At 31.8% G+C, this 14,125-nt stretch overlaps 1 protein-coding gene across 2 annotated transcripts in view; it reads left to right on the forward strand.

The window, feature by feature from the left end:
- Positions 1 to 568: 568 nt before the first annotated feature.
- Positions 569 to 14,125, forward strand: part of LOC119765574 (cuticle protein 21.3) — a 33,317-nt gene continuing 19,760 nt past the window's right edge. The window contains exon 1 of one of the 2 annotated variants that reach the window (XM_038249727.1): positions 569 to 981. In XM_038249727.1, the coding sequence (XP_038105655.1) occupies positions 973 to 981 (9 nt within the window). In that variant the 5' untranslated portion in view covers positions 569 to 972. Of the gene's footprint in view, positions 982 to 12,399; positions 12,465 to 14,125 lie in introns of those variants that run through there. The other variant, XM_038249726.1, reaches the window with a different exon arrangement.

Below are 14,125 nucleotides of genomic sequence, written 5' to 3' on the forward strand. Positions count from 1 at the left end.
CCAACCTTCGAATGTTCCGTTACTCGCTATACAGAGAGTAACGCGTTCAAAAGTAAAAAAAAGCTGCACTTGGACTGAAACTGAAAGTGTGTTTCGCACATTTTGCATTCGGGGGACAACTCGTATCAAATGCGGTGGACAACAGCAGTCTAAGTGCAGTATGTCACTGGGGTCTGCAGCCGTTGCAACTTAGTCTACTTGAGGGGGGGCCTTATGCGCGCTGAATGGGACACACCACGCCCTACAAACGTCAGACGCACAACTTTTCAGAGCTTTTTAGCACAGACAAATGGAGGGAACGTCGGTAAATTTGTTTAAAATCAATTCAAGTTTTTGTTTGCATTTTTTTGACCTCGTTCAATGTCAAATTCAAACTTAACTGTTATCAACTGTCAGATTTGACACGAATACTACCAAACAGAAGGTTAACTGTCAAAAGTCAAACTTCAGTTTAATCTTCGTTCGATCTTAGTCATTTTGGTTATGCATGTAACATTACCACTGTACCTTTTTTCTGGGTGAGCTTGTGTCAAACTAAAATGTCATTTTTTAAGATCAAAACTCATTTTTAACCGCATTGTCTGTGGCCCGGTCCGCGAACGCGATCCTGACCCTTAACTCTGGGGAGGGACTCATACAGAGATTACGGCACTGCACACCAACAACAAATCAGACAAGGACGCGGTGTGTGAAGGGGTTGGCGCTGCAGCAGCAGCAGCTGATGAATTATTAATCACGAGAAAAAGAGGGCAAAAAAGCGAGATAAGAAAAAAAAGTGCACAAAAAGAGCAAAACAAGTAAACTTGCACAGAAAGAATCGGAAAAAGTGCAAGAAAACTGGAAGAGATTGTTTGTGTGTGTGTGTGTGGCACTGAACTGAACAGAGTTGCATGTGGCCTCGTGAAATGCAATGCCACTGCTAAAAGTGTTGCATAACAAAACGCATAACCTGCAACTAGTCAATAGATCAGGATGAAGTGGGCAAGTTGAAAGGAAACGGGGGAGAAGAGTGGATGGAAGTGCAGAATCCGCTGGATCTATAGTCGTTTGGGAACGGAGGGAAATTATGATTAATATTGCGATATATTTATAGTTTTGACATAGGAGTTTTGATATTCGTAAATACAAAGGTTAATTTTGATCACTTTCTGCACTATTATTTGAAACCGCCAATAAGCAACCAATAATTTTTTATTAGTTTCTCGATTTTTTGTTATGAATGTATTCGAAAGAGCTTTAAAAAATAATTATAAGGGTATTGTCAACCTATTTTCATGTTTTCGCCGAAAAAATGAGTGAGGCTAAAATAAGAACTATTCACTAAAATAGAAATTTTCATTGAAAGACACTTGTAAAATCGACTAAAAAAATTTCCGAATGCTATGAATAATGCATATTTATGCATTTTGAATCAACTAAAGACTGTTTAAGTTTTTCACAAATTTTGATTTTTTGGGACCACAGATTGGTTGAAAACGTAAAAGTGTAAAACAATATATCTTCATAAATTCATTCAAATGTTGCAAATTTTTGATAGAGCATAACAGTAATGCTGTATAAATCATTTTATGGTAGATACTTTTCGCCAAGATTTTTTGACTTGAAATATAAGATATGTTTAGAAAATGTATTGGAAAATGTACAAATGACAATTTAGAACAACAAATTCCTTGCTTATGTAACACTTTTTTTAAAATTATGAAATCTTGAACATAATCAAAAGAAAACTGTATTCCTAGTCAATCAACAAAACAAAAAAAAAAAAAGATAATTTTTGATTGCTAGTTCAATCATAAAATAATTTTAAAATTTAATTATTTTTTCACAAGATCGCTTTTTATACCTAAAACAGTGTTGGAATTTTAACGAGAAGAAGGCAAGCTTTTCTCACTCGCGAGTGAGCGAGAGAACTTATAGTCCTTTCCTCTCCTCGCTCGCGCTCGCCTTTTTCTCGCACTCTTGCTCTCGCCGCGCCAGCGACGCAATGGTAAAGAAGTGCAATTTCTATAGTATTTTCGTTGCCAACTCGTTTTACTTCTCGCTCCTTTGAAAAATCATCCAAGCTTCAAAAAAATATAGTGTTTTGGAATCTGGATGGTTACTATCCATTGCTATTATAATTACATGAAATTTTTCACAAAAATACGTATTTTTCCTTTATTTTGAAAATGCATTTTTTTCTTGAAAAATGGCCACAAAATTTGGGTTTCCACAATATGGGTATTAAATGATCGTTTTTTTTTTAACATTTCGAAAGTAATAACAATTTTTCTGGAAAATATTCGAAATTTTTACAAAACTGCCTTTTTTTGAAAAATACTTCAAATTCCTGTTTTTTTAAATATGGGCATCAAATAATTTGGGTTTTTTTATCAAACATTTCGAAGTTTTTTTCACATTTTTTAATACTAAAAAAATCACAAAGCTACGTTTTTCGGTAAACATACTCCAAATTTCAGTTTTTTACGATATGGGTAACAAATGATCAAGAGTGCTGCAAATATTTTTAAAATAATAACATTTTTTTCAAAAATGTTCTAAAATTTTTCACAAAATTACGTATTTTTGAAAAATACTCTAAATTTATTTTTTTCACGATATGGGTATCAAATGATCGGGTTTTTTCTTACATTTCGAAAGAAATAACAAAAAAATGGGAAACTTAAAAAAATTAAAAACTACGTATTTAAAAAAATATATTAAACATTTCAGTTTTTTCAATATGCGTATCAAATAATCGGGATATTTTTAATAGATTTTGAAAGTTGTTACACAACATTTTAAATGCCCATATTGTAAAAAAATTGGCATTTTTTTTTTCGAAAATACGTACTTTTGTTAAAAAGTTGAGTGTTTTCAAAAAAATGTGCTATTGCTTTCGAAATATATCAAAAAATCTCAATCATTTGATACCCATATTGAAACAAAATTGAAATTTTGAGTATTTTTTTTTCAAAAATACGTGGTTTTGTGTTACTTTCAAAATGTATCAAAAATCCCCATAATTTGATACTCAAATTGAAAAACTGAAATTTGCACTTTTTTTCGAAAACAAGTAGTTTTGTGAAAATTTTGAGTATTTTTAAAAATTTGTTTTATGACTTTAAAATGTATGAACAATTTCGATCATTTGATACCCATCTTGTAAAAATTAAAATTTGGAGATTTTTTTTTAGAATCACGAAGTTTTATGAAAATTCGAGTATTTAAAAAGAGGTATTGCTTTCGAAATGTATGAAAAAATCCTAATCATTTTATACCCATATTATAAAGAACTGAAATTTTGAGTGTTTTTTTCTTCCAAAAATACGAAGTTTTGCGAAAATTGTGAGTATTTTCATTTCAGTAGTTTTGTCAAAATTTTCACTTAAAAATAAATGCAATGGATAAGTGACATCATTCCGATTTCGAAACAATATAATTTTTTTAAGTTTGGATGATTTTTCATAGTTTTATAGCCAAAATCCCATAAACTCTGTGCGTTAGTTATGTAATGGGCCTTTAGGGTGTTACATCAAAATCGATTTTCCATCACAGCAATTATTCTGTTCCTTTTGGGCAGACGTGCATCGGCACTCAAAAGCACTTCACCACATTTTGAGATGATTGCCTTCGTAAACCGGCAGAGTGAATCTTTGCTCACTGTGCATCAAAACAAGCTTTAGTTCGATGCTTTTAATAATCGTTGTTCACTATGCAATTTGGATCAGCAAAAAAATAATAGTGATTTTAATATCACAAAAATTTCAAGTACTAAATGTGCTATTTAGCACTCAAATAGCACTTCATCACTAAAACTAGCGAATAAGTGAAGTTAAAGGTTTCGGTCGTTCAGAACCTTATAGTGCATTGCAAAAAACATACTTTAGGCACAAAACAAATTGATATGGTGCCTTTTTCAAGCCATGGCCTTAGAAAAACTGTCAAGTGCTATTAAGTGCCACGTCTGCTTTTGGGGTCCTAAACAACTCCTCAAAGTTTGGGAACGATTGGTTTAGTCCTCATTTTGCGCAAAGCGATTCAATTTTCTATATGAATTTGTATGGGAAAAAACATTATTTGGATTTTGATGTTTATAAAATCCAATTTTCGAGCAAAATCAATTATTTTCATTGATTTGATTATGTGACGTAAGCGCCATTACCAAGAAAAGCATTTAAAAAAATAGTCTATAGTACAAAAAAAATCATTTTTTTTCATGACTTTGATGAAAAATGTTTATCTTAATTATAAGAACTGCTTAACGGTTCATCTATTCCTAAAAAGCGAAAAAAATTCTCTTAAACATTTTTTTCCCTCCGTGCCTCACGTTCATAACCACTGCACTCGTGTGGCCGACAACCACACGTGCTCACGAAACAGTGTACACACTGAATATGTCAAATGTAGCCTGCATGCAGTCTGCACGCGAGAACTCCAGCCAACAGCTTCAGGCCCCGGGTTTCGCGGAGGGTCATTGGCGGCGGCGTCGAGACAAAGTGTGACCGCCAGGCTTCAATTGTGACCACATCTGGTAGATACGGGTTCGTACCCCTTCTGGGCAACAACTCGGTGATGGTGCATGTCGCTCCTTGGAAAGGATGAACCGGTATGGTTGGTGTTGTGCTCAGTTGTCACGATTATGTGAATCAGGATTTTTCGTATTTTGCCACATTCCATACAAATGTTTAGTCTCAAAACGGCTTGTCACAAATCCACTGACAATTTGACACTTTTTTCAAGTGAAATAGCAAATGTCACAAAATTTTTTGACAGGTCATCACAACCACCACAAGATAACGAATGGCCCACGATTCCATTGCTTTCCGGGAGCGAGCCCAATTCGCGTGGATCTGTTGGTGTGATGTCCTTCGAGTGATCCTGCACCCGGGCCAGAACATTTCCAGCAGAGCTGGCAGTTTTGGGTCCCCCCCCACCGCTCCCTTCAGAATGGTCATGTAGTTGACAAACACACTACATTTTTTTCAACCAATCAATGTCGTGTAGGTTGATGGTTTGGGTTGTTGTTGGGTGTAGGATTTTTGACAGAAAAAACGATGCAACTGACCTTTTCCCTGTCATTTGGAGTATTTTATTTTACCCCAATTGGACACATTCTCCATGCGAGACATTAGATTTTTTTTTGATTGAATTGAATTGATTGGGCCATTGGTGAGCACAAAGCAAATTGAATCAGCCCGATCCATGATGACACGGTTGAAATAAAATACGACTGAGCTGACATTTCAAAGCGAATTGGACGCAGTGAAATGTTAGAAATTGCTGGTAAATTCAAAGAATTTAATCGTCAGATGATATAAAGAAAGAAGACAAAAAGTAATGTTGATATATCGATTTTTATTTGCTATCAGACTAATTTTGCACATCTTTGGATAGAAACTTGCTTGCTCACTTCTTATTGAGCTATTTATCAATCGTTTTCAGTTGAAAACACTTGTAATGAGCGGTAATCGAATGTCAAAGTGCTGATATGACAAAATTAGGGACAGCTGGAATTAGATGCTGTTCTCCTATTTTCAAGATTTTTTAGGTTTTCATGTGGTACATCATTATGAAAAGATGAAACTTTAGACGCACAAAAAATGTTTATTTTCAGTAGATTTTTTTCTTCTTTTAAAGCTCTTTCAACTAGAAACATGTTGGACTAAGTTTTTCTTATGCGAGCAATTTATTTTTTTATTTCTAGCGACTTTTTTCAATTTGGGGGCATACAGTTTTAAAAAGTTAAATGCCTATAATTTTTAAACGCAATAATAAATAATATTCGAAAAATAATATTTGATATATTCTAAATAGTTTACAAGTTTACAAATGAAAGTACAGGATCCTGAATGTGTAATGAGAGCAATATTCCTTATATAAGCGTGTGATCGATCAAGGGAATCCTTTTAAGCGGTTGTAAAATCGGTAATGAGTTAAAAGGAATCGTTATGCGCTTTTAAGTTCAATTATGAACTTATTTGAGACGTTATAGTATGTTGAAAGTACGCCTTTTAAGTTCTAAGCTCAATACGATACCTCTGAGTAGTTCTGATCTAAATTATTTGTACTGTGTAGAGTTATCTCTATCAAATATCATTTCAAAATTACCTTGGATCAATTATTGAATCTGTTTAAGTTCTCACAATTGTGTGACCTTCATCGCTTAAAGAAGTCCTTGCAATTTCATCGCTGATGGGAAGGCACGCCGACCCAAACGTCTTATTTACTAATATCTGGTGAATTTTAAGGGATTCCAAGCTGTTAAATTTTTTTAGTGCAATTTATTTTTAGAAACTTTCAATCTTCTTGTAATTTTTTTTATGAGAAACTCGTAAACTGCCAGTGTCAATGGAGTGAGTCTTACCTAGTTTGCTGTACGGTGTTCTGTAGTGCGTCCATCCCGGGAATTCCCGGGACAAAAATCCCGGGATTTTCCCAAAACCGGGAATTCCCGAATCCCGGGATTTTCCATAATTTGTCCCGGGAATTCCCGAAATTGAAAAAAAATAATCATATTTTGTTCTGGAATTTCAGATTTTGTTGTGGAAATAGTAGAATACTAAGTAATCGAAGCATGAACATAGAATAACAGCTGAATACTAAATAATCGATAAAATTAATTTAAATTTGTATTCGGCAAATATCAGCATTTATTTTCTGATAATTTTAGTTACCAGGTTCACAAAACTGCCTAGCGCTTTAATTTTATTCTCTTTTATTTTTTAAATAGAATGGATATATTAACGTATGTTTACGATTTAAAATTTAAAAAAAATCTCTTGTTAAAATATTTTTAATCAAACATTTGGGATGACTTCGGTTAAAACAGGAACAGAACAAAACAATTAGTACACCGATTTCCAAATGTATTGCTCTAAAATCTCCTGTACCTATTCAGACATCAGACCCGATTTTCCTCCGGTTGGCGGTAGTAACTTGAAGTTAATTTGTTAAATATATTTTATATAAAACAATGAACTCAAAACTATTCAAAAATTCAACATTGACTGGTATAATTTTATTTGTTGTCGTTTTTTGTTCTTTTAAAAATATAAAAGAAACTTTTATATGACATGAGTAAAACAGCTTACTCATGTCATATAAAAAATTATAGGGAAATATTTTCATAAAGACTGATGACCGCAAATAAAAAAAAATATCATTTTTATTTATTATTTTTTTATCAATTTTTAATTTCTTATAGGCTATTTGAAAACTGTCGTCCTTGTTTAGATTGAAGTGTAGATTATCATATTTTAATATTATTAAGCTTATTCTATGATTTTAAACTTGAAAACATAACAAATATAATGAAAACAAAGATTTAATTACTGAAAAAAATCCCGGGATCCCGGGAATTCCCGGGATTTCAAAAATATTTTTCCCGTTTCCCGGGAAATTCAAAACCCGGGAAAATTGGACGCCCTAGTGTTCTGCAAAGTTATTCATTAGATAAAATTATGTAAGAAACTCCAGGTCTTCTGTAGAGGTTTTATGAGTTTGCCATCCACCACAACTATGTAAAATGTAAAATTTCCAAAGTAAAATTTTTAAAAAGCTTCAACAGATGAGCTCAATGAGCAGGATGAGAATTGTGCAAATTTTATATATTTTTTATTTTTTTGCCAAAAAAGCCATTTTGCATAATTTTTTTTCAAACAAGGGACTTTACAAGGGACTTTTTAGCAAAACACATTTAAATTTTAGGTAAAATTGTTAAAAATACACAATTTTGTCTGAAATTCGTTTAAGGGACCATCCATAAAGCACGTGGACACTTTAGGGGGGGGGGGAGGGGTTGTATGGACAATTGTTCACGGGGGAAGGGGGGGTTAAGATTTCAAATAGAGGCCACGCGGTTTGTGGATGGTCCCTTAACAAGTTTTGTTTATACAATTATTAATTCATCTTGCATTTTTAACTGAATTCGAAGCACGAATCAAAAGTTTTCATATTTTATATGAATTTGAATTTATTATTTACTAGAGGTGGGCAAAAACCAGCGAGCCGCTCAAAGATCCGGTTCACTAAAAAGAGAACAAATCTCTACGAAATCGGTCTTTTTCTTTAAATTTTAATTTTTGTATTTTTTAATCCGACTGAAACTTTTTTGGTGCCTTCGGTATGCCCAAAGAAGCAATTTGGCATCATTAGTTTGTCCATATAGTTTTCCATACAAATTTGGCAGCTGGCCATACAAAAATGACGGATGAAAATTAAAAATCTGTATCTTTTGAAGGAATGTTTTGTCTTCGGCAAAGTTGTAGGTATGGATATGGACTACACTGAAAAAAATGATGCAAGGTAAAAAAAATTTGGTGATTTTTAATTTAACTTTTTGTCACTAACTTGATTTGCAAAAAAAAACACTATATATATATTTTTTTTTGATATGTTTTAAAGGACATCAAATGCCAACTTTTCAGAAATTTCCAGGTTGTGGAAAAAATCTTTGAGCGAGTTATGGATTTTTGAATCAATACAGATTTTTTCAAAAATTTTTCAACTTAATTTTACGATGTAAAATCAAATTTGCAATCAAAAAGTACTCTAGTAAAATTTTGATAAAGTGCACCGTTTTCAAGTTAAATCCATTCTTAGGTGACTTTTTAGAAAATAGTCGCAGTTTTTCATGTTTGCCCACTTTTGAAAAAATATTTTTGAAAAGCTGAGAAAGATCTCTATATTTTGCACTTTTGAACTTTGTTGATACAACCCTTAGTTGCTGAGATATTGCCATGCAAAGGTTTAAAAACAGGAAAATTGATGTTTTCTAAGTCCTACCCAAACAACACACCATTTTCTAATGTTTAAATATGAAACATTCGTAAATTTTCCGATCTTTTATAATATTAAATATTATATATTTTAATATATAATAGTTTTAAAAATTTTAAACCAAGACTAACATTTCAAAAGGAACAAAAATTCAATATTACGCCCTATTAAAATGTTAGTCTTGGTTTAAAAGATTTTAAATTTTTTTTTGAAGAGATCGGAAAAATTTCACGAATGTTTCATATTTTAATATTGTAAATCGGACCATTAGTTGCTGAGATATCGACATTAGAAAATGGTGTGTTGTTTGGGCGGGACTTAGAAAACATCAATTTTCCTGTTTTTAAACCTTTGCATGGCAATATCTCAGCAACTAAGGGTCGTATCAACAAAATTGAAAAATGCAAAATATAGAGAATCTTCTCAGCTTTTCAAAAAAAAAAAATTCAAAAGTGGGCAAACATGTGCACTAATTTAAAAAAATGAAAAACTGCGACTAAATAGTCGCACCTAAAAATGGATTTAACTTGAAAACAGTGCCCTTTATCAAAATTTCACTGAAGTACTTTTTGATTGCAAAATTGATTTTACATCGAAAAATGAAGTTGAAAAATTTGTGCGACCAATTTTTCGATTTTTTGAAAAAATCAGTATTGATTCGAAAATTTATAACTCGCTCAATGATTTCTTGCACAACCTGGAAATTTCTGAAAAGTTGGCATTTAATGTCCTCTAAAACATATAAAAAACTAAAAAAATTAAAAATAGTGTTTTTTTGCAAATCAAGTTTCAGTGACAAAAAGTTAAATAAAAAATCACCAAAATAAATTTTACCGTGCATCATTTTTTTCAGTGTAGTCCATATCCATACCTACAACTTTGCCGAAGACACCAAATCGATCAAAAAATTCCTTCAAAAGATACAGATTTTTGAATTTTCATACATCATTTTTGTATGGACAGCTGCCAAATTTGTATCGAAAACTATATGGACAAACTAAAGATGCAAAATTTCTTGCACAACCTGGAAATTTCTGAAAAGTTGGCATTTAATGTCCTCTAAAACATATCAAAAACTAAAAAAATTAAAAATAGTGTTTTTTTGCAAATGGCTTCTTTGGGCATACCGAAGGCACCAAAAAAGTTTTTTTTAGAATAAACATTGCGACATAAATAGTAGTTTATGCAACAAGTTGCAAAAATAGGATTTTTTCAGCACGAGCCGTACATTTATCCAACGAGGTCCACCGAGTTGGATAAACACGACGAGTGCTGAAAAAATCAAGTTTTGCAACGAGTTCCATACAACATTTTTTGCAATTCCGAAAACACTCATTGAGTGAAATTTTACGTCAAATTTTCATGTATTTTGTCAATAAATCGTTTAAATCAAAATAATTTTGAAAAGTGTTACTTTTCGAAACAAGTGCTGCAAAGTTCAACTTTTCAGCACTTATTTCAGTGCTGAAAAGTGGAACTTTTCAGCATTTATTTTGAAAAGTATTGGTATTCGATTCTTTTATTTTTGGTACAGAAAAGTAGGCTATTTCGTCGTTCAAGAATGACAGGAAAAGTAAGTAGTTTCACGACAGAATTGCAAAAAATCAGTTTTGTATCTTTTTTAAGATAAGAAGACCTGGTATAACATTCAATCTTGAAAACTGTTTTCACAGTTTTGTATCTAATTAGTTCAAACCAATTATAGCAGTTTTCTTATGAACACACTGCTTTCAAAGCATTTATTTTTATCGAGCAAGAATTAGAAAAATATTGAAGTTCAAGCTGAATAAAAAAATGTGACTATAAAAATCAATTACAATGTGATACTTTTAAACAATAGTAAGCAAACAATTTTAGAAAAGAGGATTTAATTAAATTGTGTACATTTTGAATTAATATTATGCAATCATAAAAAAAAAACCTAGCGTGACGTCACAGTCTCGCTAACCCCCCTCTCCCCTTCGTCACATCTTGTCACACCTACGGTAACCCTTCCCCCCCTCCCCCCCCAAGAGCGTACGTACTTTATGGATGACGCCTATATGAACACCACTTAAAATTTTTCAAACTCTTGTTTTTCAGTTTCCTAGTTTACTTTGAAATTCCAAAAATGAATGATCGTAAATTATAGTATTACCCGAATATAAATTTGAACATTTCAAATTGCTTAATATGGAAAAATTTACCAAAATATAATTTACAGTCTACGAGCTTTTGAAAAAAAAAATCTCTTTCTTAATTAAACTTTAGCATTTATCGACTTTTAATCCGAATGTAGAAAAAAAATGCACAATAATATCTCAAAATATCACCATTTGTTAATTTTTGGTACAAATTAACGCATGTTTGTAAAATTAAAACATTTTTTCCAAAATCTTAGATTTGTGTAGGTTTGAATAGAAATGTCGAAATTGAGACCGCCAAGACTTATGGTTTTCAAGAGCATTTTCTCATTTTAAGATTTTATTTTTCAAATAATTTATACAAGTCCAATAAAAAAAACTTATCAAACTTCTTGAATATAGCCTTTTTACTTAAAAAAAAGCGGAAGAGCCGCTCTTTTTAATAAGCGAACGAAAATGAACGGCTCCAAAAAAGATCATCTGGATTTTAAGTTTTTGTTTGTTTGTGCGCAGAAATCTAGGTTTTAGTTATGGAAGCAACTAAGTTCAATTAAAATCTAGTCTAAAAAAGTATTGACAGATATTGGACTCGTTTGAAAGGTCTTTCAATTACCTTTTCAACGATAGGTCGGATCCGAACATAGTTTTCGTACAGATAAGTGAGATCCGGCTTCAAAAAAGTACATAAATATCACTTAAGTGGTCATAACTTGAGGCAGGGTTGCCAGATCTTCGATCTTTTGGATGTACCAGTTTAATCATCCTTTTGCCTATCAAAGAGAATTTGTGGTAGCCAGCCTATTTTATCACAACTCTTTTAACATATTTAAAATCGATTCATGTTTGTACATATTTTCAAGAAATATTATCAGGAACCACATTTTGCAAACCACGTCAACAAGTCATACTATGAATCACATTTTTTTTAAATTTTTAACTAAGAGTTGGATAATGCAAAAATATACCTGTATCGATTGCTTACATTAAATTCGTAGCTATTAATAGATAAATTTTTCTTTTGTCTATTGTCGTATATTTTCTATGTTGGGCGTAGCAGTTCATGTTCAAAAGTAGATTTCAACCATAATTAACATTCAAAGTACCTGTTAGAACATATACATCTATAAATGTTAAGTACCCAAACAAAACCACTCACTACCAACCAAGGTGCATAAATTCTAGCTTTAGAACCCATCTAAGATGATTTAAATTCCAAGGGTGTTGTATGCAGTTCTTAGCACGAGGGCCCACCAGAATCCGACTGCACCGGGCGGGCGTTGGCTTAAGCTTCCACCGCTCCGAACCAAAAAGGGTGCCAAGAAAAGAACGTAACTAAAGTGCCCAACCCGCCAAAACCAGAATCTTGTAACTTACGAGGGGCGAATCTAAGCGAGCGACTTTTCACGAAGGTGACGACGACGCCTTTGCCTGGCTGCGTCGTGAAATCAAATGCACTTTGGGCGGCGTACCTATAAAAGCCATTTGGTAGATCAGTTTAAGGTACAGTTCTTTGACTAAAGTGTAGTGCTCGCGTGTGTACTGGGAAAAAAGTTCTTCTAAATCTTAAAAATGGCATTCAAGGTAGATATTTTGTTGAGTGAACAGAGGGCAGTGCTGTTTAGTGTGGAATATTATGGAAGATTAGTGCAAAAAAGATAGGAAAACGAATAGTGTTAACTGTATTAGGACTGTTACAAGGAATTCATGCTCAAGTGATTTTTAAATAACTTATAAAAGTTTTATTAAATGTGAACTGCCGATTTAAGTGAAGAACAAATGAACTTAAACTTCATACAAATTTGTGATTTTCTTTTACGATTTTTCTTTTCTCTATTTTCTTCAGTTCCAGAAAATAAAGTCTTTTTATCTTTTTTTAAAAAAATCTATCATATTTCCACTTTAAGCCATTATTTAAAAATTAAGTGAGGCTTGATTTTACCGTAGCATTATCAACATTGAAATTGATAAATTGATAATAACTTTCCAAAATTTAACAATATTATGTGGAGTATATCTTAAAATAAAACACAAGTCTTACATTATAAATAACCAGTTTCACCAGTACAAAACTTTTATAAGAAATACTAAAAATCCCGTTTGCTCACCCTAAGTTGATTTGACTTGATTTAGTTAAAAAATGTTAATATTCCCAGCAAATCAGTCAACGTGATCTTTGAAATAGATGGATAGACCAATTTTTTTAAACAGGTATCAAAAATGTAGCTAAAATCATATCAAAAATTTAATTCATTTGACAACCAATCCAAAATCGACATTTTGTTAAGAAATTAATTCAAAATTAGCTTCTTTTGACACTTAAATCATGCAAAATTGGTTTCTAAAACGCGCTTTGTTCTTCTCAAGTTATTATTTTAATATTAGGATCTTTTGAGTTTCTAAGTAACTTAGGAATAATGTATTAAAGTAACTTTGCTCTAGCTGAAAATAAAGTTATTATAGAAAATATATTTAAATTTTTTTCATGTTTTGAGAAGTTCTCTGCGATTTCCATATTCATTTTATTTATTTTGAAGAAATTTTGTCAATACATTCGCTTTGTAAAAAAAGTATTTTTGCATAACTAGTTTTTCAATACCTTTATACAATTTATTGAATGTTTTGTTTTTTAATTTCTAAAAGTATCGAAAATGCGATCAAAATATCGAAATGTAATAAAAATATTTTAAAGGCTAAATCAAATTGGCAATCGAAATAGTAGTTTATGCAACAAGTTGCAAAAAGAAGATTTTTTCAGCACTAGTTGTACATTTATCCAACGAGGTTTACTGAGTTGGATAAATACGACGAGTGCTGAAAAAATCAAGTTTTGCAACAAGTTGCTTACAACATTTTTTGCAATTCCGAAAAACGCTTCTTTAATGGAATTTTATGTCAAACATGCATGTGTTTAGTAAATTCATCGTTTAAAACAAAACAAATATTGAAAAATGTTACTTTTCGATACTAGTGATGGAAGGATTAACTTTTCAGCACCCATTTCAGTGCTGAAAAGTAGAACTTTTCAGCACTGTTATTGAAAGGTATTAATTTTCCATTCTGTTATTTTTGGTAGGGAAAAGTAGGTCGTTTCGTTTCTCCAGAAGGACAGGAAAAGTTGACAGTTTCACTGTGGAATTGCAAAAAGTGTTTTAAAGAATTTTTGATAAAGTGCATCATTTTCTTTTGAGTTTTAATTTTTTGAAATTTAAACATTTCATGCATTTTGAACATTCTACAAAAAA

This window comes from Culex quinquefasciatus, chromosome 1 (genome assembly GCF_015732765.1).
Source record: "Culex quinquefasciatus strain JHB chromosome 1, VPISU_Cqui_1.0_pri_paternal, whole genome shotgun sequence".
Lineage (NCBI taxonomy): Eukaryota > Metazoa > Arthropoda > Insecta > Diptera > Culicidae > Culex > Culex quinquefasciatus.